Raw genomic sequence first — 27909 nt, forward strand, 5'->3', positions numbered from 1 at the left:
ATTAATAGTAGTAGTAGTAGTAGTAGTAGTATTGTCATTATTATTACTATTACTCATGTTATTATTATTATTATTATTAGTAGTAGTAGTAGTAGTACTAGTAGTATTGTCATTATTATTATTATTATCATTATTATTATTATTATTAGTAGTAGTAGTAGTACTAGCAGTAGTTGTAGTAGTATTTTCATTATTATTACTATTTCTCGTGTTATTATTATTATTATTATTATTATTATTATTATTATCATTATTATTGCGTATACAGGATACAATAAATCTGATTCTGATTTGCTTGAGGTGCAGATGTGCAGCTGCAGCACCATCAGTAACCATCAGTAACCATGGGTAACCAGCAGGTGGTGCTACAGATCTATATTAGTGACTGAGAGATTGGTTCACATTGAGGACGCTTTGAGTCCACCCTTTTTTCTACATGAAACCATCCTCTATCCAGTCCGCCGGCCGGGTCCTCTCTCTCGTCTCTCACATTATATCTTCTCTTTTATATAATATCTTTATATCCAGCCTGGTTCTCCTCCTCATCTCCTCCCTGCTGACCTCAGAGCAGCTGCTGGACCGGACGGATCTCTGCTGCTCCAGCTCCTCCAGCTGTGTGAAGCTCACCAGTCCCGCAGACAGCAGCGTCGGCCATGTTGTTGTGTGGTGGGGGTTGATGTAAGTTTAGTAGTAGGAAGTAGAGGCTACAAAAGACCTGGGACACTTTCAGGATCAGGATCTGCACTTTTGTTTTGTTTTTACTGCTGCAAACTGGATTAATCCTGTCTGAGGACAATGACTGTCTCCTCCATCCTCTCACACATCTGTGTAATTTAACTTAACAACATTATAATCTGACCTACAGTCTCTCTCTCTCTGCTGGATGGATGAAGTGAGGATGAAGGCTGTTCGGTCCTGGTTGGAATAACTCGGATTTTTTTTCCCCCCACCAGGATTCAGGATAATAAAAGGAAAAAACACAAGAAGAAAAAGGATTTGTGAAGGTAAAAATCCCAAATTAAAGTGTTTTTTAGTCAACAGGATTAGATCAGGATGGGCCTGTCTGACCTGTCATCAACAAAGGAATGAAACTGTCTTATAATAATACACATAAATGTACCTGTCTATATGTGTACTGTAAGTCTGCTTACAAAACAACATCATCAAATCAGTTTTAAATAGGTAAAACATATCAGTGATCATGCAGCATGTGCTTAAAGTCCCACAGGAATATTAGTGCAACCATATCAGATAGAAGTAGGACAAGGTCAATATACCACAGGTATTTTACACTATAATAACATTTAGATATATTAAATACTTCATAATAAATGGTTTACCTTATATGTCATTTAATATAATAGTAAAATAAAAGGTTAAAAGTTAAAACTCTAGTGAAAAGAAATGATTTAATCTGTCTTTTTTTGTCACTTTAGTCTGTATTTCCTTTATAGATACACAAATATAACACAAATATTACAACAAAACTGTTTATATATGTACTGGAAGTCTCCCTGCAAAACAACAGCTATGTATTCATCATTAAATCAGTTTTAAAAAGGTAAAGATATCAATGATCATGCAGCATGTGCTTAAAGTCCCACAGGAATATCAGTGCAACCATATCAGATAAAAGTAGGACAAGGTCAATATACCACAGATATTTTACACTATAATAATATTTAGAAATGTTAAATACTTCATAATAAATGGTTTAGCTTATATGATATTTAATATAATCGTAAAATAAAAGGTTAAAAGTTATAACTCCAGTGAAAAGAAATGATTTAATCTGTCTTTTTTTGGTCACTTATGCCTTTATACATACACAAATATAACACAAATATTACAACAGCAAAGAGGACAATACAGTTCACAATTATTGATGCAATATACAGAAATATTTTCTTATTAAAACATTTCCTATAACATTATTGTCAATGAAATTATACGGTGCCTGCCTTTATTTCTATACCTAATCCATTTTTACCATTTTCTGTTAAATTTATTCAGTTTAAGAGATTTAATGTCTTTTTTTAAACTGTTAAACAAAAATATCCTCTTTTTTTAATCTGTTTTGAAGATGTTTCCCACTTATTGTATTCATTTAAAGAAAGACACAAGAGGAAAAAAGTGCCACCTCATCATTTCACATATTTAACCCAATCTTTGTCTCATGCTGAGTCAGATTATTGTTAAATCAGTAGCAGGTTAGGACAAGATCAGTAGACTATACCACAAATATTTTACACTATAATAACATTTAAATATGTTAAATAGTTCATAATAGATGGTTTAATTTATATGTTCTTTAATATTAGTTGTAAAACAAAAGGTTAAAAGTTAAAACTTTAATTCAATTGCAAATCAAAATCAAAAATCGTCACTTTTGTATCTGTTTTTAAGACGTTTCCCACTTAGTGCCACCTCATCATTTCACATGTTTAACCCAATCTTTGACTCATGCTGAGTCAGATTATTGTTAAATCAGTAGCAGGTTAAAGGAGGAGGAGGAAGAGGAGGTTCAGGCCCCAGAATTCAAACTTCCTGATCGAACAGCTGAGTCACAGTTTTATGTGTCCTCCCAGTTTTAGTGATGTTGCTTTCTTCTTCTTCTTCTACTGCTTTTCCACCTCCACTTTGAGGGCAGAGACTGGAGGATTGTCCTCATTATCTGCACAGTGTGTGACACATTATAACTAAACTGGCTGTCACGCCTGAGGTGACTGGAGAACTTGTCATGTAAAGGATACAGCAGCGTATCCTGAACAGCTCTGACTGAATCATTGCTAGTGTGAATCCATATAAGGGCTGCTGAACTTGGGAGTGAAGCAAGTTAAAGGGGAATGCCGCAATTTCTAAGATAAGATAAGACAATGAATGGACAGTGACTTTGTTGACTCATATGACTTCTGCATGAGTTATTTTCAATTCCTGTTCATATTGCCAGCTGGTTAGACTGTTATCAGGTCATTAAAGGTGCGTTATCAGTGGTTATAAGCCTCATAGATGTGGGTCAGTAGGGGCCTGCTACACATACTAGTAGGTTTTATCATCGATTGACATGGGCGATCAGCGAAAGAAGGGATAAAAGAAGACGACCTCTAGCGACCGCAGTACAGTAATTATGACAGGAGCAAAAGCGCGGGAACCCTGTTAATAGAGACAGGAGGAGTAGACTAGTACCGAATGCTCGCAAAGCCTTCTATCAGGCACAAATCAACTGAATAGAAATGGAAATAGCAGCTACAATATTGTTACAGCACGTTTCACAACACAACACCGCATAAAACAGTACATAAAGTAAATATGATGAAACAGTAATTCACTGTGTGCACCGCCATGTTACTGTGACGTCAGGTGTGGTTATGTCGGCGAACTCTAGCCCAAGTTTCCGACATGGAATTCCGACTTGAATGGCGGTTCCATTGTACTTTTCCGTGTTGAAGGTCGGGAGGTCGTTTTTTTCCCCGATTACAATGTATTGCAGCATTTCACCCAGGAGTCTGGGGTTCGTGTCTTGTGTTCACAACCTTCGCTTTCCCTTTTGAAACATAGTTATTTTAAGCCAAATATCTTTCGCTAAACCTACCTAAATGGTTTTATTGCCTAAACCGAAAGAAGCTCTTTTGTTTGTGTTCAAAACTAAACGTTTCGTCCAGTTTTACATGTTGGAACGTGTTGCTTTTAAGTTTTGCTTTGACTTTTGACCAAAGGAAGTTATGACTCAACAAACAGGGATCCAACTTCTTCTCTCCTGGTACAGATTCTCAACTCAAGATATCTGCGGATACCAAGTATCGATCTGATACCAGCACTCAGTGTACCTCACTGTGTGGAATCCATTTATATTATTTTTATGTATGAGGTAACTCATGGCAGAAACACTGACTTTTAAAAGGACATTGACAAAACAACAATTATGTAATTGCAGATCCCTGAACCGCTTAATAAGGTCAGTGTCAAGCTGATGCCAACCCAGTGTATGGGATCAAAGTCACTATGACATTTAATCTGTATGGAGCAGCTGATTTTTTATCACAAATTCAGATGTCTTTCTAGCTTTAGGAAAGAGCGTTGCAAGTTCATAGATACTGACTAAATGTTCCAGCATTTGAGAAAGGCAAGGCATGAAATCACCTCATACTAACATGTGAAACATCTTCTTGTCATCAGTCAATATGTGATAGGGGGTTTGGATATCCAGGCCATCGCATGGGCTTCTACAGTCGCTCTATTAGATGTTGACAGTTCAAACACACGGCCCTGTTATGTGCTGACAAATGGATGATTGTAGTCCCAAAATAGCTCACACATTTACCCTAGACTCAGGTGCCAGTATTCAGATATTCCCATGAGTCCTGTTTATTCTAGAAAATGTGTGATGTCTGTTCTGTGGCAGCACAATAACTCACAACAAAAAGCTTTTGTATGAGGATTTGTGTACAGATTTGTTAAGTAAATTTAGTGATAATATAAACTCAAATTTCCAAGACTGCTTTTTACTCAAGGCAGCTGAGGAATTAAGCTTTCAGAGTAAAACAGTCACTTATTGATGTTTCTCTAGACGCTCTGAGGCTTCACATCCGTACCATCACATGACTTTTTCTCCAGACCCAGTTTTAACCCTTCGGCATCAGAGGAATGTGGTAGTAGACAGCATCTGTTGCAGATCTGAAGCCCAGTAAAGCTCCAGAGAGCCTCCCCGTCTGCAGCCGCTAACAGCTGTCCGACGGGATGCTGGGCAGCAGGGTTTCCTGGTTGATGGATGGAGGAACTCCACCTTCATACCCTTCGGCTCGGCTGCTTGACATCCGGCCAGATGACGACTTCATCAGAGTCTAGATAAACTAAAACCCCAGAGGAGTGGACGTGGTTTAAACAATGATGCTAAAAGGACCAAAATATATTTAAAAATCAAGGTTTTCGTTTTTTTATAATGCATGCTATGGAAAAGAAACATTTAAACGCATCTTTTCAGTCAGATTGTAAGTTCTGGATGAGATAACGCTTAGTTTACTTTTGTCCAATAATGTATCCTTTATTCATTTTTACCTTAACCCATTCGATTCGATAAAGTTTCTCTTTTACATAGTAGGGCTGTCATGTTATCAGATTTTCACTACACGCGTATCATAGCCAAAAGAATCAAAATAATTATATTATTGCGATATCTATAGAAAATTCAGTCAAATTCATATTTAACTTTGTTTAACTTTGTTTATTGTGCATTTTGTCTCTTTTTTGGCAAATGAATGACACTCAAAATATGAGTGTAGGGAGGTGAGAGAGAGTCTGTAACCATAACTGTACATATACAATGATTTAAGAAGCGCTGGATTATTTACACAACATTATCATATGTGTATTATTAACATGATATCAATATTTTATTTTTAAATATCACGATTATAGTCAATACCGGTATATCGTGACACCCCTAGTACAATACAAAGACCTGTCATTTCAATTAAAGTTAAATTTAGTTAACGTGTAACTGTCGAATAATACTTCAAAATGCTTATTTTTTCAATGTAACAGTCAGAAAAATTAAAAGGTTTGCAATTAAAAGTAATAAAAAACAGAGAAAAGCAGCCAATCCTCACTTCTGATGAGCTTTAAAGAACGACGTTTTGGAATTTTTAGCCATCAATGACATTAGTATTTAGCTAGCATTAACGATTTCAAATGTATATATTTAGCCAGTTTGCTAGTTCTAGATCAGATAATATGTAGGCTTCTGTTTAGACTGGTCACTAAAAAAAGACGTAGGGCTACAACAAGAAATTATTATTTTTTATGATCAATTATTTACTCTTCAAAAAGCTTGTTTTGTCCATCTAACACCCCGAAAGCCAAAAGTAATAAATTAAAATGATATAAAACAAAGAAAAGCAGCAAATCCTGGCATTTTTGCCTGATAAATGATTATTACGAGTGTTGGCGATAAAATGCCTGTCTACTTGATAAATCAATCAATCTTGCAAGTGCAACTTTAGTAAAGTATATTAAAGCTTTAGGCATCTCTTGGTTTGTAAATGTGGATAACCAGACCCTCCAGTAATCCTGCACTGTCATCCTACTCAGCTAAACTTTGTCTCTGCAGCCTTCTCTATTGTTATTCTGAACCATGACCACTGCAAGCACACAAACTTCTTCATCGTTCTATCAGTGAGTGTGTGAGAGAGAAAACACTGAGCGATCCTCCCGTCTTATCAGCTTTTTGCGAAGCCTGTGTGGAATTCTCTCACTGTGGTCGAAGTAAAGCAGGTCGCTGATAAGAAGAGAGCAGGTTTAAAGTTATCAATGTAACAGAAGAATATGGACAGTCGGGCCTTAAAAGTATGTATGTTCTGGGTGGTAACAAGCTGGGATAAGAGAGGTCAAGGGTCAAAGAACCTCAGCTGTTCATGGAGGGGAACATCTACCACGGCGTTGTCCGGTCTGGGAGTTGTCCGTGTTTTTGTCTTACAACTTTAACCCTGTGTTTTCAGTTCATGAAAGTTAATTGTAACATTTTTGGTCGCCTGAAAATGTATTATGGTACGTCCACAGGGGCATTTTTCATTGTGAGGGATCACCTCGCTTCCCAGCATTGAACGCTTGATGGGCTGTCACTAGACACTAGGCATAGGCACCTGATTGGACGAACGCTTTCCCTCGTGGGCTACTGCTCTCAGCTTTCCATGTGGAACCAACATTGCGGCTCGTTTGGAAACTTTCTTCTCTTATATTATGAAAATAATTCACCAAAATGTGTTTCTGAAAACATTTTTTTTTTTTTTTAAAGTTATTTTTTGGGGGCATTTTCCATTTTTATGACAGGACAGTGGATAGAGTCTTGAAAGGGGGGAGAGAGAGAGTGGATGCGGAAAGGGCCACAGGCCGGATTCGAACCCGGGCCGCCGCGGTCAGGACCAAGCCGCCCGCTCTACCAACTGAGCTAACCCAGGCGCCCTCTGAAAACATTTTATGTGAGAAATAAGACATGCAGTTGATGAATCTGTCTTTATTCACAGAAGGCGCCCCTGATTTGCATAAAGAAGCTTAGACCTTAATGCAAATGAGGAGCGGCCAACGTGATGCCCCGTCTCTCGAATCGCGCCGCCACGCTACCAGAATGCATTGCACGGATGCTTGCATAAACAATGAATGGGAAGTGTGGAAAGGACGAAGCTTGTGAACAAGTACCATTATTCAGCGTTCAGTTGGACTTAGCTCCACCCTCTCGTGTCACTTCTGGTTGCAAAAAAACAAGAAAAAAATGCCGAACGTTAGGTTTCAAAACGGCAGTACACAAACCAATGGGTGATGTCACGGTGACTACGTCCACTTGCAGTCTATGGTTGTTGCTTGGCCTCTTGCAAGAGATGTGTTCTCCCTATATTGGCTGTGTTGGAAGCTTTTTTAAGAGCAAGTGGGTTGATCAAACTTATTTTAGAAGAGTCCAAAGTGAAGCTCCAGAATGACAGATAATTATTCTGCAATTATTTTGATAATCAAATGACCGTTTTAGTCATTTTTTTAAGCAATATTTCCTGTTTTCAGCTTCTCAAATGTGAGAATTTGATGCTTTTCTTTGTCATAAATGATAGTAAACTGAACATCTTTGTCTTTGGACTGCTGGTTGCAAGACACAGAGTCTCTACCAGATATCGGTAGCTGTCGGAGCAATCTGACCCGCCTGGAGGAGGAATATGTAACATAGATAGTGTCAAGTCTGTGGCACTGAGAGCTATTGAGAGAGGAGAGACAGTCGACAGTAGAAACTAAGAGTATTCTTAGAATTCCTTTTTTCATTTTCTGTAGGTCACACTAAAGAAAAGGCTTCTGTTGGCGATGAATAAAAGAATACACATCTTTATTTTTTAAGATTTCACAGTCGTGTTGGCTAAAGAAAGAGACATTTTTGCTTTAAGCGGATCATTTCGAACAGTCTGTACCAAATCACAGTGCTTTGATTGAAGCTGAATGAGAAGTCAGGCTTGCTTTGTATTTATTCTCTGTGTCTATCTGTCAGAACAGACTATAATAGCACAGCGTCTTTCGAGGAAGGAGCCTCCGTTTATACATCTTTGTATTTTATGACATGTAAACTTCCTCATCTAAACTCTTCACCTTCCTCTCTCATTGTTTCTGTGTATCTCTCTAACTGGTGCAACTGGGAATCCTCTCGTGTTTGCGTGCGCTGTGCTGTTGTAGGTCATGTTATCATCCTGGGGGCAGTGGGATGTTGTCAGCAATAAGAAAGAGTTGCTATAATTAGCAGCAAGGCAGATTTTCCCTGTGGTTTCATGGCTCTGCTGTTCAGGAATGAGCTTGTGTTTAAGTGAAGTCAGTGAGGTTTGACATTTCAGATCCAGTCTGGCTGTGCAGTTTCTGACTTACATTATTTATAAGATGAGGCGTGATCGTTCTTGTGACACTTTTCATTAATACTTCTTGCCCTTTGGTGCCTTAAAGGAACAGTGTGTAACATTTCGAGGGATCTATGAGCAGAAATAGAATATAATATTCATGAATATGTTTTCATTAGTGTATAATCACCTGAAACTAAGAATTATGTTTTTGTTAGCTTAGAATGAGCCCTTCATATCTACATAGGGAGCTGGTCCTCTTCACGGAGTACGCCATGTTTCTACAGTCGACCAGAACAGACAAACCAAACACTGGCTCTACAGAGAGCCTTTAGCGTTTTTACGTTACCTGAGAGCCACTCAGATAACTTATGTCTCCGACACGCTTGTGAAACTGCGGTAACGTGAGCTGCCGAGTGCCAAACCATGGTCACGTCATTCACCTCCATAATAACACTACTTTAGGAGCAATGGAAGTCAGACGGCAGCTGGCGGTACCACGGTTTTGCACTCTGCGGCTCACGTTACCGCAGTTTCACAAGCGTGTCGGAGAACTACAGTGGTCTTCAGGTAACGTAAAAACAGGAAAGGCTCTCTCTAGAGCCAGTGTTTGGTTTGTCCGTTCTGGGCTACTGAAACATGGCGGACTCCGTGAAGAGGAACCACTAGTAAAAACACAACGCTGTCCGACTTCCGTTACTCTTAAAGTAGTGTTATTATGGTAAGGATGACCTCTGAGCGAGGTGAATGGCGTTGCCATGGTTTTACACTCGTCGTCTCACGTTACCGCAGTCTTGGAAAGGGAGGAGTGAGTGAAGGGTTACTCAGTTGGTTGCAATCTGCAACCACACCGCTAGATATCGCCAAATCCTACACACTGCACCTTTAAATGCCACCCAAAAGGCATTATTTTTGTTGCATCGTATTTTTACCTCATCTGGGGTCGCTGCATTCTCACTTTGGTGTACCAATCTGAAGTGTGGAGAAAGCTCACAGTGTCATTATGTGATGGCTGAGCTGGTGTGACCAAGGTGGCACTGATGGAGGGTTAGCTGAGATGATTCAGGGCCTCTGGGAAAAGCATCGTATCACAGCAGCCCTCCATCAGAGATCCCTCTCAGCTCTGAAACACATCTCACTGTTGAAAGTATTGAGGGTCACCACCTAAATGACCACGTGCAGGTGTCTGTCAGTCTGGAGTCGGCTCTGTTCCAGCTCCAGGCCCGGGTGGTCACTCCTTTTTTTGTTTTCTGTTATTATCCTCTTAGGGTAAAATCCTCCCTCCATCCTCATAATCCTCCTAGTAGTTCAAGCTGGTGTAGCTGGCGCTGTATGCCATGGTCGCCCCCTCCCTCATCCAACCAACCTGCTGTTCCCCCTCTCCGTTTCTCTCCTAGACTAGATCCAAATCAGTTTCTTTATGCCCACACAGCCACTAATGGGAATTTTTATCAGTGTGTATTCTGTTGCTTCGCGGTGTGCTCTACTTATCACCCTGGATCCAGTGGGAATCGTCTGACATGGATATTGTGGTTTTTATGTGCATAAAAGGCAACGATTTACCATATTTTAAAGACATTTCTGCATTTCATCTGTTGTAGTATAGTTCAGTTTTAGTTCAGCTCTTAGGAAAGATGGTGGAACATAATATATCATATGACTGTATGTACACACCCCGTCTGCTGACAGATAAGCTCTTCTCTCTGCTGGGAATATCTGTGTATTTGTAACACAGCTTGAAACTCAGAATGTAAGCGTATAAAACCTGTGCCAAATCAAACATACGGATCATAAAATCTGATTTCCATACCGGGTCAGTCAAGGCCGGGTTACCAACTAGATGGAAACAGATGAACTAAAGAACGAACAAGCTGACAGTAGAGAGATGACAGGAAATGAGAGGAGAGAGAGAGACGGGGAATTACCTGCAATGTAAGCAAAAATAAAACCTAATTATTACACAAGCTTCTTATACAATATGATTATAAATGACAATATGCTAATGTGGTGTTTTAGTTTGACATCCTTTAATCTCTTTAAAAGGCTCCATTAGTTCAGCTCAATATTTATGCATTAAAGATCATTTTGAAAGAGTGATGTAACGGCTGACGTCTCATTTTTGGAAGTGAAAAAAACATCCTTACTTTGTTTTATAGCGCGGTAAGTTCACTGCTGACCCAACGAGCCTCTCAGACTCGCGTCCGTCTGATGATGATGAAACACAAGCCCACCATAGTCGACTCTGAGCGAAGCCCTCTGCTTTCCGTGACTCTGGGTTTGTCTCGAGGTTAAAGGAAAGGTTGGCTTGGAAACTAAAAGTCTTTTTTCTCCCGTGCCAACATTCTCAGTATATTGGCTCTACATCTAACGTCAGATTTATTGGCCCTTTGAAGGCATTTTTAAGAAATCTGTTTCATTTTGACACGTCCTCAGCGACTGACCACTCATAATATGGTTTTGTAGAGGATGGGGCCGGTGCTCAGCACGAGCTGTAACCTGCAATTTAAACGTTTGTACGGTTTTATTTGAGCAAAGTGTTCTGAATCTTTGGAAGGTTTCTGTGGTTTGTCCCCATTTTGTTGATTTCCTTGGCAGTTCAGTCGGAGAACTCGATGAACTCTGAAAGCGCCCCTCCTTCTCCGATGAGAAAAAATCACTCCCACCTCCCAAAATCAAGGCCACTGTTCTCAAATCAGTGAAAGGTGTATTTACCGCACTGGCAGATCCTCTTCTATTTCACCGATGCATGTGTGACCCTGCAGTCTTGTCACTCCCGTCACAGACTGTGCCACAATGCTGCTCAGTAGCACTGTGTTTGTTTAGTCTACTTTCATCACTGAATAAAAGCTCCTGTTTCACTTCAATCCTCTATTGTTTTACTGTCTTGTAATGTGTCGGCGCCAATTAACCAAGTCCAACTCCTCGAGCAGCTGTTGTTCCTGGAGAATGAAAACCTTCTGATCTCCCCGAGCTTAGGCTTCTTTACGAGCGTGTCTGATTGTCTCCACATTTTTTGGGGCCTTCACCTCACAAAAGAATGCGAGTGAGTGTGACTCCGGCCAAATTATGTTAGGAGGAGGAATGACAACCACGCAGATGGAGACACACCGATGTTTTGAATCTTGTAGTGTGGTCAGGCTGAGGCCTGGATGGATTATGAGACAATGAGCTCTGGGTTCACACATGTAAAATCAAAAGGCCCTCCACCCTTCAGCCCTCCTACGTACTGTAGGAACAAACCAGATTATGTCTGTGACATTTTACAGGTGAACCAGAACTCTCAGACTCAGAGATGTTGTTTGTAGTTGTTTTGTGTCTCTTTGCAGTTGTTTTGCGTAACTTTTGAGGTCGTATTGATCGTCTTTGTGCTAATTTTGAGTCTCTTTGTAGTTGTTTTGAGTGTCTTTGTGTCCTTTTTGCATCTCTTTGTGGTCATTTTGAGTCTCTTAAATCATTTTGCATCTGTTTGTGCTCGTTTTGCGTCTCTTTTTGGTTATTTTGATTCTCTTTGTAGCTGTTTTAAGTCTCTTTGTAGTTGTTTTGCGTCTCTTTTGTTGTCATTTTGAGTCTCTTTAGTCATTTTGTGTATTTTTATGTCCCTTTTGTGGTTGTTTTGATTCTGTTTCTGGTAATTTCGCTTCTCTTTGTAGTCATTTTGCATCTCATTGTAGTTTTTTTGAGTGTCTTTGCATCCCTTTTGTGTCTGTTTGTTGTTTTTAGTGTCTTTCTGGTCATTTTGCATCTCCTTGTTGTTGTTTTGCCTTCCTTTTGTGGTCCTTTTGATTCTTTTTGTGGCCATCTTGCATCTCATTTGATATTCCAAAAACAAATATTAACGTCACACTGTTATACTGTTTTGGCCCAGTGACCCATGAACCCTTGGGCCCTTGGGTCTGTGCCCGGTAGGCAGGTTTAGTAATTCCTCTCTTTGAATCTCAACAAGGAATAAACATAAAACGCAGCACTGATACTGCAAAGAGTTCTTATTTTTCTCCATTTCAAGGCAGATTGGATTTAATCTGTCATTTGTATGTAAACAATAAGGGATCTCTTATTATGGAACAATGACATGTAATAGATCACAACAATATAAAATGATAATCACCTTTTTATCCTTCCGTTTTGCAGATGTCATCCCTCAAATCATGCATGCACAATTGAATCTACACGTTTGAGTCGTGCGTGGTTCAAAGCGGATTTACCATTTACCCATATGTCCCAGTTAGCACACGGCTTATAGTCTTAGTGGGTCGCAACAACAAAATGATTCACATGAAAATATCCCGTCATTAGATTTTCATTTCATAACCCATGTTCCTGCGCCTACAGGCCTTATGTTGCAGGCGTTAATCCTGCACCTCTCTTGGCCCTTCACTTTATTTATGTATCATCAGTGATGAATCGGATGCTGTATTCTTCAATCTGCTGGCATTAAAGTGACGGCTGTGTGTGTTGTGTCTGTCCAGGCAGGGCGAGACGATGGGCTGCATTAAGAGCAAAGAGGACAAAGGCCCTGCGATGAAGTATCGGCCAGAGAACTCCGCGGCGTCAGACCCCAACTCCACCATAACCACACCTCACGTCGGTCACTACGGACCGGATCCCACCCAGCTGCAGCAGAATCAACCTCCCTCCTCCTCATCGGGCTCTGGGGCTGCAAACTTCAACCACACCCTCACGCCGTTTGGCGGCGCTTCTGCCATGACTCCCTTTGGAGGAGCGTCGTCCTCCTTCTCCGGTCCTGCGTCCAACTCGTTCTCTGGTGCTGTCTCAAGTGAGTAGTGTTTTATTGTAAGATGTTCTTACAATGCTGATAATGGCCTTCATGGAGAGCACATCCCTGTTAATATCATACTTAAAGGACCATACCAGGTTTTTTTTTTTAAAGGGTCATTTTGTAGCATTTAGGGAGATCTGGCAGAAATGGAATATAATGATAGTAAGTATTTTTTCTTTAGTGTATAAACACCTGAAAAATAAGAGTTGTTGTGTTTTCGTTACCTGAGAATGAGCCGTTTATATCTACGTACAGAGCAGGTCCTCTTCACAGAGCTGGCCACCATGTTTCTACAGTAGCCCAGAACGGACAAACCAAACACTGGCTCTAGATGGGGACATTGGCATTTATGCATCAGCAATCGTAGTTCTCCTACACACTTGGCACATGGGAGTTTCAATTGAATGCAGTCTGCAACCTCACCACTAGATGCCGCCAAATCCTACACACTGCACCTTTAATGTTGTAGCCCATTTGTTTTAATGCTGACCGCATGTTTTTAAAGCGTATCATCGGGTTTTAGTTTTTTTATGTATTTTTCTTATCTTCCAGGCAGACACTCTAATCTTTGTATCCTTCAATCAGCTTTCTGCAGTAGTATTTCCATAATACCATATGGTATCCAATCTTTAGTTCCATATTTTTTTAATTTAAATCAAGTTGTACATTCTTGACTCGCTGCAGATGTGTAATCCATCATGTTTTCATCGTTTTCAGTCATGCTAGTAGCAACGTGGCTCTAGACATCTACTGCTAATCCTTTCGACGTTGGTGATCCCAAATGTTTTTAGTATCGCCACCATGAGGTTGACAATTTTGGTATATAGGTCATTTTGCATCTTGATAACGATATGTATCACGATATAGCATGTTTTCTTGTAATTCAATAGATAAATAGAATATATATGAAATAACGACATGGTAAAGCCTTTTTTGCATACTCCTGTGTGAGTTAAATACATGACACATGAAAAGTATTGAATATTTCTCATGAACTTTAGTGCAAAATTATCACATTTTCTGAGAAATTTGAGTTATATGTGCTTGTTATTATCAATTTGGACGACGTAATTGTGTGTCACGATATATCACTATGATTTTATCAGGGTATGATTCCATTGAAAGACAATGAATTATCATATTGAATTTATCGTTCAGCCGTAACCGTGACTTTGTCTGAAACTTTTGTTCATGGCCAAACACCGGCAAAAATGACATTCCCATTACTAACTTTATGTTTAGTACTAATTAGATAATGTTTGCATGTTAGCACGCTAAACTAAACTCTTCTTTTGTCATTTTTGCTGTGTGGTTTCTCTAACTAATCTGCACTTGCACAAATGCATGGCCACACTACGATAAGGATAAAAACGTCAAAAGTAAAAACAGACATAACTGTGATATAAAATGCCCTATTCTGAGGAGAAAGGTCAGCAGTAATACAACGTATACATGACAGTAAAACATGCAAACATACTTAACACTGAGCTTAACGTGGTGGTGATCCGACAGGTCGGTGTCACGGCTAATACCGCAGCCATTGTTGTTTTAACTATCCTTGTTAGATTCAACACATCATCTGTGATCACCCTAAACGTGTCTGAGCTGCTTACAGCGACCCCTGAGAGCACAGAGATGAGATTGAACCCTCCTGTTTCGGTGGGATTTAGGTTGTAATCCCCCTCCATGTTGGATTATCTGCTCTCGGAGGGGAGGGGGGGGCAAGGTTGCACTGCCGTGGTATTTGCTTTCTGCGGGACATAATGGGATTAGTGTTGACAGCATTGTTGTCAGTGGTTGGTATATGAATGTCATCTGTCTGGGGGCGTGGCTGTACGGTAGGCAGGATGTTTTACAGGATGTTGGCATGGGACGGAGAGATGAGTTGACTCATGCCATAATTTACTGAACTTTGTCTTATAAAATGTTGTGCCAATAATATGTTTAATACTTAAGTATGGGTATTAAGGATCTAGATTATGACTGTTAAGGAGACGGTTTAATGTATTGACTTTCCTTTGGCTTGTCCCTGAATGTTTAGAGTCTAGTCACAGTCGTATTTCTATGCAGGGGAAGTTCTCATACTATAGAATTATAAGCCATAGAAAATCAATGCAGGTTGAGCTCTCAGACCTTGGCGAGACACATTTATCTACTTTAATTGGCCTTTTATACACACACACAAATAAACCTGCTGTTTCCCGATTCAGTCCCTCTACAGCATCATAATGTCCTCTATTATGTGTTTACTCACTTTCATAAGCTCACAAGGTATTTATTCATTACACGTGGGTCTGTTTTTGTGCTTTTAGGTGGTGTTACGTTCTTTGTGGCCTTGTACGACTATGAAGCTAGAACATCTGACGATCTCTCATTTAAAAAAGGAGACCGCTTCCAGATCATCAACAATACGTAAGCATCTTCCCAGTTTCTCTCTGTTTATGGGGCTTTTATTTAGATATGTTTCCAGTTGGTTTTTTGTTATATATTATATATTATACTATATATAATATTATATTAAATATTTTTATTTAATTTTATTACCATTATTTATTTATTTAAAAAAAATAATATAATATAATTTGAATTTAATTTAATTTTTTATAATTTTTGCTTATTTATTTTTATTTTTATATTTTATAATAATATTTATTATACATTATATTATATTTTATATTTAATTGTATTGCTATTATTTATTTATTTAAAAAAAAAAATACCATTTTATTTCATTTTATTTTATAATTTGTCCTTATTTATTTGTATTTCTTTTTTATTATATAAAAATAATAATCATTATTATTATTTTCTTATTCTTAATTTAATTTTTTCTCCTCCCTTTTTGTGAATACTTTGTTTTTCAATTTACATTTACTATCTGTAATTATATTTACATATTATTTTATTTGTTATGTTTAATGTTGCAGTCATTTTTCTTAAGGAAACAATAAAAAGCATGATTAAAAAAAAAAGATATGTTTTCCAGTTACGAGATGCCTCTCTCTTTTTAGCAGTTATCCTCAACTGCACCTGTTCCTTCTCGTGTCTTCATGAATACGTTTGATTGCAACTTGTTTCCTGATGCCGCCTTTCTGCACACTGCTGCTGTGGATCTTTTGTTTGATTCACGCTGTGGCAGAAATGTCGCCCAAGGTTATATCATTGTAATGTAAAGTAGATTAGTCTCATTCAAATCCCCATTGTGACACTGTTTTTCAGTCCTACCTCACATTTTAGTTCAAAATTTGAATCCGGAGGATTAAATGAATGCAGAACAAATTACTTAAAAAGAGATTTTTAAAGAAGTGCCTTCAGAGCATTTCTATAAGCCACCATGCAAGTGAGGATAATAATTTACAAGGCTGATGCTTAAATTATTAACCATTAACCATTATTAACCGGTTTTCCTCCAGCATCAATCAAAGCAGGATATAGTTCCAGGCCTTGGTAGACTGTTAAATGAGCGAGTCATTTGTCTCATCTCTGCTGTGTCATTGTCCTCCTGCAGAGAGGGGGACTGGTGGGAGGCTCGCTCCATCAACACGGGGAGGAACGGCTACATCCCCAGCAATTATGTGGCCCCTGCTGACTCCATCCAGGCTGAAGAGTAAGGCCTTGTTATAACCTCATTACTTCATCTACGGCGACTGCACCAGGAGGCTAATAGCACTAGCATGATCCCATCTCACGTGGCTCGCAACACGGTCCTGATTTTCAACAGTCAGCTTCTCAGTCACCACTTAAAGGGGACATATCATGGAAAACTCACTTTTTCAGTGCTTGTTCACATACATATGGGTATCTGGAGTACCTACCAACCCTCAAACTGTGGAATATGAGCTGCCTAGATCAGAAAACGTGTGATTCAACAAGCCATTCAGATGTGGCTCCCCTTCCTATGTCTCATGCAGGCCCATTAGAATATATCGCCCACAGCTTGAGAACTACCTTTGCAAAGGTTCACCATATTTTTCTCACTATCCAATCAGAGCAGACTGAGCTTTTTCAGGATGGAGGCTTAAAGAGACAGGGACTAAAACGGAGCGTTTCAGACAGAGGGTGAATACAGGTATATTCAGACAGATAGTATGAGAAAAATAATGTGTTTTTTGAACATTAAAGCACGTAAACATGTTCTAGTAGAAACCTGAAATACAAGTATGTACCAGCAAATGTCCCCTTTAAATTGTGAGTTTGTCAGGTTTTTATTTATATGCTTTCTCTTGACAGGTGGTACTTTGGTAAGATGGGACGCAAAGACGCTGAGAGGTTGCTGCTGAATCCAGGAAACCATCGAGGAACTTTCCTAGTGCGAGAAAGTGAAACTACTAAAGGTGATGATCGATTCTTCTTCATAAACAGTGTAATGTAGTAATAGTTGTAGAAGTTGGAGCGCTTTACGGCAGAAAACTCTCCCGGTTTAATCATCAGTTCATAAGATGAGCAACTGCATCAGAAAATATATGCTTCTTTTGTTCTTTGATTAAATATTCAAAGGTTAAAACTGTGTGCAAAACGTAAGGAAAGAAGTTTACTTCAACTCCCAATGAGCATTTTGGTATGAAGCATCCGATCACAGAGACTGGCTTCTTCTCCAGAGCAACGTCAGCTGATAATCATGGGTGTTGTCGTATTTAAAGCACAAGTCAGACGAGCAATCACACTTTATTTATGGAGACAGAAGCATTCCAGGAAGAAGAAAAGTAGTAAAAGTAGCAGTAAAGAGGGAGATAAAAAGAGAATATAGTGTATAACACGCCTAAGATTCTATAGTCATGCTAGCAGCTCTGTGAGGCTGTACTTAGGCTTTGAACTAAATGACAATATGCTCTTGTCTTAATTGTCTTTTTTTGTGAATAAAGTTTAGATACAGATATGCATTGGAAATTATAAAAAAATATATACATAATTCAAAACAATACATTAATTTAAAAAAATAATAATAATAATAAAAAAAATTAAATTAAAAAAATAATAACTAATAATAATAATAATAAATCCTCCCAAATATAATAAAAATAAAATAAATATAAAATAAAATAAAATAAAATAAAATAAAATAAAATAAAATAAAATAAAATAAAATAGATAATGGCGACTCCCACCCCCAAATATATTTCCGTGTCTTCTGTCTTTTGTTGAGCATATTTAAAGCCGTTTGCCATGCCAAACTGATGGAGAAAAATCACTTCTAAGAAAAGTTTCCATGTTTCTATGTTGAGGAGAAGACATTAAAAGATAACTGGGATCTTAGCGTTTCATCTTATTTATGCACCATACAGTCTGATCTTTGACACTTTTGTTTTCCGTGGATGAAGAACATTTCCTTCGTCTCCTCTAGGTGCTTATTCTCTCTCCATACGAGACTGGGATGAAGCCAAAGGAGACAATGTGAAACACTACAAGATCCGCAAGCTTGACAGCGGGGGATACTACATCACTACTCGAGCGCAGTTTGACACGTTACAGAAGCTCGTCAAACACTACACAGGTATGTAGTTTGCTAATACTTCCTCTCATTCATTAATCATCATCACAGTCTTTAATCACACCTGAAAATTACTCTCAGTCACACCCGCTGCTCTGTGCCACCATGTGCCACCTGCAACAAGCCCCCAGACGTGAATATACTTTAATTTTAATAACAATTGATGGAGCAGTTAGGATTTTTGAGCCTCGGAGTTGAGGTTAAATCTCTGTTATCCCACTACACTTCGACTCTGGAGGGTTTTGCTGTGTTAAAACTCATTTATATTTCATCACAGTTAGTATAAGAGCATGAATCCATCCACATCAAATGGCATGAATGATGCATGAAACCTTTAAAAACACGATATCCTGCTGGTTCAGAGACTCGTGTGTGTTTGTGTCACTACTGGGTGTAATGTACCGTTTTTGATCTCTGCGTCTTCGCTTTCTCACAGAGCACGCCGACGGGCTTTGCCACAGGCTGACCACAGTTTGCCCCACAGTCAAGCCACAGACACAGGGGCTCGCTAAGGATGCCTGGGAGATCCCCCGGGAGTCCTTGAGACTGGAGCTTAAGCTGGGCCAGGGCTGCTTTGGAGAGGTCTGGATGGGTAAGAGCGAGACAGACGACACACGCAGGAACATGTTCAGACAATGCTTGTATTTGTTTAGTATTCAGTTGTAATTATCTAGATGGGGAAATACAACATCAGCCCAGATTTATGTAGGAAATGCAGACATATGCGCATAAATCAAACACTCCTATAGCCTATATTTGTGTCTATTCTTGTCCAAACTGGGGAATTATCCACTTCCTGCAGTCGCTTCCTCTGTTTGTTGTATTCTCTTTATCTCCAGAGATCTCACTCAGCTGCAGCCAAACTTATTTTGAACCGCGGCGGTCTCGTATCCGCTCATCCCAGGCATATTTCTGCGAGGAGTGCACGCATGACAGCACATGTCTGAGCAATTACACGACCTAATTAATGATATTGTCTCGCTCCCAGCCCATTAACAACACTGATTACCCCGGTGGCCTGTGGGCGTTTTTTTCTCTCCCTGTCTTTGTCTCTGCAGGCACGTGGAACGGCACCACTAAGGTGGCCATAAAGACGCTGAAGCCGGGCACCATGTCGCCTGAGGCCTTCCTGCAAGAGGCTCAGATCATGAAGAAGCTCAGGCACGACAAGCTGGTGCCTCTTTATGCTGTGGTGTCTGAAGAGCCCATTTATATCGTCACGGAGTACATGGCAAAAGGTACCCGCTCATTCCCGAAACATACATGAAAACCTTTTTAAAGACTGGCATATTTTATTAGTAGGGCTGTCAAAGTTAAAGCCACGTTAAGGCAAAATCGTTTTAACACCACTTCAGTTTTAAAGCTAGAGTGAAGATGCTGGTATCATATGAAACTATAAAACCTAAGTAATCCATTGGTACCAACTATATCACACTAGCTTGTAGCGAAGGATGTTAAATAACGCTCCAAACTTGCACTAAATTTTGTAGAGGAAAAACTGTCATGGCCATTTTCAAAGGGGTCCCTTGACCTCTGACCTCAAGATATGTGAATGAAAATGGGTTCTATGGGTACCCACGAGTCTCCCCTTTACAGACATGCCCACTTTATGATAATCACATGCAGTTTGGGGCAAGTCGTAGTCAAGTCAGCACACTGACACACTGAAATGAAAAATGTGCGATTAATTTGCAATCAATCACGATTAACTACGGACAATCATGCGATTAATCGCGATTAAATATTTGAATCAAATGACAGCCCTATTTATTAGCAATTAAACTGACTTTCTGAGAACTCTCAACCCTGGGGACTAACAAGACTCAGCTGTTTCCTGTTACATGACACTGATGTGGTCTATTTTTAAAGAAAAGCAAAGCAACATCTTAGACTTTTCAGGCACAAAATTGATCACGCAGCTCTGGTTTTTCAGGCGCTGATGTATGTATGATATATGCATGGAGATTTCCTTAAAGGAGAAATGTAAATTTTATGGGTGCTTTAATTAATGTGCTGCACGGATTGAAAGTCCTTGAGAGTCCCTTGTGGTTCCCCAAGGCCTGAAACTGGGATGTTTAATTGAAAACTGCAGTAGTTTTGCGGGAGGTTTTCATAGCTTCAGCTGCAGTGCGCTTTTATTTATATGTGCATGTGTGTCTAAATGCCTCCAGTGTGTTGATCTACTGTGTGTCGTGATCTCATAGATTTACTGCCGTTCCTCTACTCCTCATGCAGAAAACGCTTCGAATCGCATACCAATTCACAGTCAAGCTTCTTTTTTTCTTTTTTTTATTGGTGCAAAAACAAAACAGCAGTGACTTTACAAGAAGTACAACAATGATAAGAACGAAACAAAACACCCAAGAAAATAAAACAAGGTGACACTCAGAGCTTGACAAGAGACATAACAAACAAAACTAACATAACAAAACTAACATAACACGAAAAAAGGATGAAATAATAGTCATAATAATTCTAGTAATAACCTCTTAAATAAATTAAAAATTAAACATTATTATTATTATTATTGTTATTATTATTGTATAATGTTGTTGTTATTATTTAATTAATAACTAATAGTAATGTCAATAATAACAACAATAATAACAATAACAAACAAACATAACCAACACAACAAAACCAAAAAAAGATTAAATACTAGTCATAATAATTATAGTAAGAATATCTTAAATACATTTTAAATAAAAAAGAAAACATTATTATTATTATTATTATTATTATTATTATTATTATTATTGTTATCAATAACAGCAACAACAACAATAATAATAATAATAATAAAAGTAATAACTAGGTGGTAATAATAAGGAGGGAATTAAAAATAAATAAATAAATGAGTAGTTAGCTATTGTAGTATGGAGGGACCTGAGCTGAGAGACCTCAAGTGTCTTCTTTATATTCAGTATAATTTCCTAACCTGCTTTAGTAACACTTCATATAGCAGTACATTGGTATGCAGCTGGTATCGCGGATCCTTTTATTGCTCCTACAGTATATCATGGCTGTCCTGCATTTACGACTTCTCTCTGTTGCTGCTTTTACAGGAAGCTTACTCGACTTCCTCAAAGAGGGCGACGGCAAATTCCTGAAGCTCCCCTTGTTGGTGGACATGGCTGCACAGGTGAGACTAACCACACATACCTGGGTGGTTCTGCAACTACGGTCACTTTCGACTCTCCCAAATTAAAAAAAACTCAACACACAACGCTTTAGAGATGCTTGTAGGCAGATTTTGTTCCCTTCAGACAGAGCCACGCTGTTTCCCCCTGTTTCTAGTCTTTCTGCTAAGCTACTCTAACCGTCTCCTGGTCTCCTGTAGCTTCAAATTTACTGAACAGATATGAGAGTGGCATCCATCTTCCCATCTAACTGTCAGCAAGAAAGCAAAATTACATATAGGCGTTGAGATTTAAAAAATGTGTATTTTTTTTACGGTTTTCATCACTTATTCCGTAATATTACGATAATGTTGATTTTATACATTTTGCTTTTTAAATTTCTATAATATTTCTAAGACATTTAAATTAATTTTCATCAAGCTTTGTGCATCATTGTAAATATTGATTTAAAAATAGGGGATTTTATGATTTGCTCTACACCCTGAAAGATGTAGATAGTAACCTTAGATGTCTGTCTTCATACACAAAAAATATAAAATATGTTGTATTTTATGACAGATATTTCAATTCTAATGTCTAATGTCCTTACCGCAACAGCTTTAGGTGTTGGACATGTGTAAGGACATGTTGCGTAAATTAAATTTCTGTTGATATTGCAGAGAAATGGCAGCTATTAAGATGTGCTTCGTTAGCTTTGACTCTTAGCATTTAATATACACAAATTCAACAGTAATATTAAGTTATTTTTTAAATGTAGTTGAAAATACACAATTCCTACAATAAATGCTTCTGAAGAAAAGGTGATCTTCACCTTGTTTTTCTTGATCTTGAGGGTCACCTATGTGGGCGGCTCATCCTGTCATCCATGTGCTCACCTGCTAACTTCTGTTTCCATGGAAACTAGACTTGTTTGTCTTTGAATAAAAGTTTTACTATGACATTTGTTCAGTGTAAGGACTACGGACAGGTGCATTCAGACGAAAAACTCATATAAATGATTTGTAAACAAATGAAATAATGTCATATTATAATTGAATTAGCTCACTTTACGTATCTCATCATTGAGACCACAGTTGTGGGACATGAAGAACAGACATGAAGTGGTGTTTGGACCCATAAACTGCTTGATAAATTGTATTAAATCACATTATTTAGTAATTATTTTTTATGTAAAGATGGGTAATAACACTGTGTATGTATTTATCAAGCATTGCACAGCAAATTTAACATAAATCCCAAATTTCATTGGTTGCAGAAATACCCACCTGTATTTTTTTGTTTCTCGAGTCCAGAATTTGTGTTAGTAAATGTTAATTTTAGCTTTCTATTTTAAGCCTCAGATTTTTTTCAAAGAGAACGAAGGCCTCAGGTATAAACATGTCTTCCTCGGTTTGTTCTTTCATTATTAGCCTCCTCTTTATGTCTGACAGAAGGTTTGATGTTCTGTGAGAAGCTAAAAATTATTTAGCGAAGCAGCCGTCGTGAGATGCTGTCAAATGTTTTTGTTTTTAGATCGCTGACGGCATGGCTTTCATCGAGAGGATGAACTACATCCACAGGGACCTGCGCGCCGCCAACATCCTCGTCGCCGACAACCTGGTGTGCAAGATCGCCGACTTCGGTCTGGCCAGGTTGATAGAGGACAACGAGTACACTGCGAGGCAAGGTGGGTTCACATAGACACAGACTGAGTCACAGGTGAATGAGGTGTCAGAGCAGTGACCTCACAGCAGGGACGACTCCCTGTTGTCTCACATCACGGTGATTTGGATAATAGTGGAAACCAGATGCTCCTGTCCCCTCTGATTAGTCGCGCTTTTCACACACTGGGAGAGTTCATCTCACTGCTCCTTAAAGGGCTGGTTCACCCAAATTACTACCTTACCTTTGAGATTTCCCTCTCTGATATTTCTGTCTGCAACGTAATATAATGGAGATCCATCACGGCAGCATAAATATCCCACAATGGAATGCGGCAGTAACGACAACGTTCATAACGACGTTAACGGACAGCTCTGTAACGTCAATTTAACTGTAAGTATAAGATTTCACTTTGCTAGGCGTAATATAGCTTTTAATTTAATTCAGACTTTTAATTCTCAACTCACATGAGGTTGGCACGGGTTACCATGGTTACACTTGTCCAACTGCAAGGAGGCTCTCAGGAAGTGACGACGTGAAATTACAGCTCAGTGCGTCCGAAAAGATTGGGTTTTGTTGTGCATAGTATGTTATTTCGGACGAAGCCCAGGTGTATGTAAATGACATCAGCTGGGAGGAAGTAAACATGGACCCAAGCTGTTGCCTAGCAACGCAATTCCTTTGCAATTGCGCTAAAACGGAGCGTTTCAGTCAGAAGGTAAATACAGGCATATTCAGGGCAGACAATGAAGAAAATAATGTGTTTATTGACCATTACAGCATGTAAACATGTTCTATTAGAAACACAAAATACAAGTATGAACCTGAAAATGAGCACGATATGGGACCTTTAAATTTATTCGAGAGACTTTTCTCTGAGTCGTATTTCCAAGCTAAATACCAAAAAAAATATGTGGTCTTAATGATGTAATAGGCTTTATCACAGACGACATTTTGACTTGTCACGGTAGGAAAAACACAGGTGTAAATAATGAAATGAACGATGGCTGATGCTTGTGGACTCTTGAATAGGACAGAGCCATCGTTAGTGTTATTAGTAACACCTGTGCTTTTCCTACTATAGTGAGAAAGGTCTGTTGTAGGTCATGATGGCCATTATGATTTCCTGGAAACAAAGCCAGACATGAAGGCGTGCGCCCTCTAGTGGAACCACCTCACCCCTCTCCTCTCTATAACATTACAGGAGCCAAATTCCCCATTAAGTGGACGGCCCCAGAGGCTGCCCTGTACGGCCGCTTCACCATCAAATCTGACGTCTGGTCCTTCGGGATCTTACTCACCGAGCTCGTCACCAAAGGCAGAGTGCCCTACCCAGGTAAGTGACAGTGACACACACACACACTCGTTCATTCACACACCGGGGCGTGAAATGAAAATAATAAAAAAAAAGTGCAGGCTGCCGTCGGAGGGCGGTGATTCACGGCGAGAGTTATCAGCTTTCAGTCTGTCAGTAGACGTCAAGCTGGCGTGCTTGTTAATGTCTGAGGATGAAGTGAAGCCGTCTGACATTGTCTGCGCTGGTTGTTTATGCCTCTGCAGGGGGAACACTGACACACACACACACATTTGAGATTAGATGAGACCATCTGGTGGAGGACGATCAGGAGATTGAACACCACTCTTGTTTATAACCATCTGCCAGACTGACGCTGCCCCAGGGAGCAATGCCTGCAGTGTTTTGCACCACCTTCAGATGTAGCACTGAAACCATTAACAGACCAGTCCACTGACGAACTAAAATTAATAAAAAGAAAACTATTATGATAATTGATTTAAGGACATTTTGGGAAATATATTCACTTTATTGCTGAAAGTTAATACGAGACGATCAATACACTCTCATGTCTGTAAGCTAAATATGAAACTAGTATCAAACACCGTCCTTCAGATTGATGGGCGACCCGCTCTACCTCTGCTATTCCTCCGTTATAGTCAAGAACCTGGCGATACGATACGTATCATGATACAGGGGCTACGATTCAGTATATTATGATAGATTGCAATACTGTAAGTAAGGCGATATATTGCGATTTTTTAAATCAAATTTTAGGAAAACTGTTATAGTATAAAGAACAATCCACCATATGCATAAAGTCTGAGTGAAATAAAGTTTAATTTTTTATGCAATCAGAGCAGTGGGATCTACATTTGCATTTATCACAGTCCATATAACATCCAACATTATAGCACTACTTTTTGTGCAATCTGAGCCACGGCCAAATCTTTGCATGTTAATTAAAAATCAATACAGTATCACTAAACATATTATGGTGATACTCAAGTGTATCGATATTTTCTTGCACCCATAAACAAGATATAACGTGTTAATTATTGAGCTTTAGAGATGCTTGTAGGCAGATTTTGTTCCCTTCAGACAGAGCCAAGCTGTTTCCCCCTGTTTCTAGTCTTTCTGCTAAGCTACGCCAACCGTCTCCTGGTCTCCTGTAGCTTCAAATTTACTGAACAGATATGAGAGTGGCATCCATCTTCCCATCTAACTGTCAGCAAGAAAGCAAAATAAGCATAATGTCCCAAAATGTTGATCTATTTTTTTAACTATTTGCGTCATTTATCTTAGAAGAAAATGACAGATATTTGCTGTTTTGAAGCTCTTTTCTCTGTTTTATATATCTGATCTGATTACTATAACTGAGCCCCCCAAAAAGCTATTGAAAGCTCTGACAGCCCTTTGTGCCTCCCGTCTCCCCCTTCAGGCATGGTGAACCGTGAGGTGCTGGAGCAGGTGGAGCGAGGCTATCGCATGCCGTGCCCCCAGGGGTGCCCCGAGTCCCTGCACGAGATGATGAAGCTCTGCTGGAAGAAAGACCCGGACGAGAGGCCCACGTTCGAGTACCTCCAGTCCTTCCTGGAGGACTACTTCACCGCCACAGAGCCACAGTACCAACCTGGAGAGAACCTATAGCCTGCTGCGTATCCCTACGCCTGGGAAGACATGAGCTCTTAGTTATTGGACTCTATGAAAAGTCGACTGGAAACCAGGCTAACCAGTCGCATAAACCACTACTTGCTCTACACATTCTTGATTTTTTATTTGTTTTTGCTTTCAGCGTCCGCCACCATTTCATATAACTTTATATTTTTTTGTTTTCATTCACGGTACGAGACAAGTCTGTGTGAAATGTTTGATTTTTAATGTGGATTTTATTACCATGTACAATAATGACTGTGGTAGAAAGAGACAAAATCACTTCAGTTGTGTTAAATACACTACATGTTTCTCATGAACACAGTATATTGCTGTAAAAAAAATAAGCTGTGATGATAATGCCTCGCAATAGAAAAGTCCAACTGCTGGGCTTTAATGTGGTTTAATGTGGAGATCTCGCGCTCCATTTGCCTCCAAATTGTATTCTTTTGTGGTAAATTGGTAAATTATGCATTGAAACAATGAATTATTAACAGAGATAATATATTAAACTAACAGGGAGAAGCTCTCAGGGGACTGGTGGTCATTATCACAGTCCATTTGGCAGTAATTATTTAAAAGTAAATCCCACACAGCAGTTACATTTCATCAGCTACAGTGCAATTCTTTTATTTGTTATAAATGGGTGACTAGACTGAGACTGTGACATGGTCTTTTATGCCTTTCTAATATTTTAAAATGCATTTTGATTTATTTGTTTTTATATTCTATGCTCCTTTGTTATCACATTGTATTCATATCACATGGACGTGGTTTTATAGCTTCATTTGAAGACTTTCCCGACTGTCCATCATCATCCAGAAATCTCTGCTAAGACTTTGTTTTTATAACAATGCCATAATTCATTCTGTCCCTCAATGCCCGGGCCGTATAATCTCACAGCGATCACTACAGAGACATGCTTACATAATAAAGCTCTGTATAATCAGTGAGTTAAACAGTGATGAAACTCGTGAACTTGCGGCTTCTTCTTGCTGAGCCAGAATGACACTCCACGGACACATGATGATGATTTTACCGGCTATAAAAGTGGAAAACAAACAACAGAATTGGAAACAACCATTTATCTTCTACAATGTGACTGACTGAAGCACTTGGGACTCTTTCATGTTCATGCCGAAGCTATTTGTATAGCAATGATGACAGTTTTTTTACAGTTTTGCTCCTGCGTGGACTCAGTGGGGGACAGTATTATGATGGGTTCGTGGGAATAACACTAATTGATGACTGAGCTTGTAAAGAAGGGCTTTGTATATTATAAAATCCTCATTTTATAAGATTATTCATAAAAAATGGACAAGATTGCAACATATATTTGGGTGGGAGGTAGTGGGTGGAGACTCATCTGCGGAATTTGTACAATAAAAACGTGATTTTACAAAGTCTAGTGTTGTTTTTATTTTATAAATTAAATGTTTTGATTTGTCTCTTTAAAGGTACAGTGTGTAGGATTTGGCGGCATCTAGTGGTGTGGTTGCAGATTGCAACCAACTGAGTACCCCTCCTCTCACTCTTCCCTTCCCAAGACTGCGGTAACG

General features: G+C 39.0%; 1 protein-coding gene across 2 annotated transcripts; it reads left to right on the plus strand.

The window, feature by feature from the left end:
* Window positions 1-414: 414 nt before the first annotated feature.
* Window positions 415-27755, plus strand: LOC119480731 (tyrosine-protein kinase yes-like). 2 transcript variants are annotated; one of them, XM_037757266.1, is made up of 13 exons: window positions 415-678; window positions 954-1004; window positions 12824-13131; window positions 15447-15546; window positions 16643-16741; window positions 17365-17468; window positions 18476-18625; window positions 19059-19214; window positions 19681-19860; window positions 21688-21764; window positions 23275-23428; window positions 24608-24739; window positions 26139-27755. In XM_037757266.1, the coding sequence occupies exons 3-13, from the start codon at window positions 12837-12839 to the stop codon at window positions 26345-26347; spliced, it is 1656 nt and encodes a 551-aa protein (XP_037613194.1). In that variant the 5' UTR covers window positions 415-678; window positions 954-1004; window positions 12824-12836; the 3' UTR covers window positions 26348-27755. The 2 variants fall into 2 exon arrangements, with proteins under 2 accessions (XP_037613194.1, XP_037613193.1); XM_037757265.1 differs by having other exon boundaries at window positions 415-1004.
* Window positions 27756-27909: the final 154 nt, after the last annotated feature.

This window comes from Sebastes umbrosus, chromosome 21 (assembly GCF_015220745.1).
Source record: "Sebastes umbrosus isolate fSebUmb1 chromosome 21, fSebUmb1.pri, whole genome shotgun sequence".
Classification (NCBI taxonomy): domain Eukaryota; kingdom Metazoa; phylum Chordata; class Actinopteri; order Perciformes; family Sebastidae; genus Sebastes; species Sebastes umbrosus.

Coding starts and splice junctions, on each gene's coding strand:
- LOC119480731 (XM_037757265.1), top strand. CDS start 12,837: ATGGGCTGCATTAAGAGCAAAGAGGACAAAGGCCCTGCGATGAAGTAT. Junction 21,765..23,274: donor TGGTGGACATGGCTGCACAG/GTGAGACTAACC, acceptor TTTTGTTTTTAG/ATCGCTGACGGCATGGCTTT. Junction 23,429..24,607: donor CGAGTACACTGCGAGGCAAG/GTGGGTTCACAT, acceptor ATAACATTACAG/GAGCCAAATTCCCCATTAAG.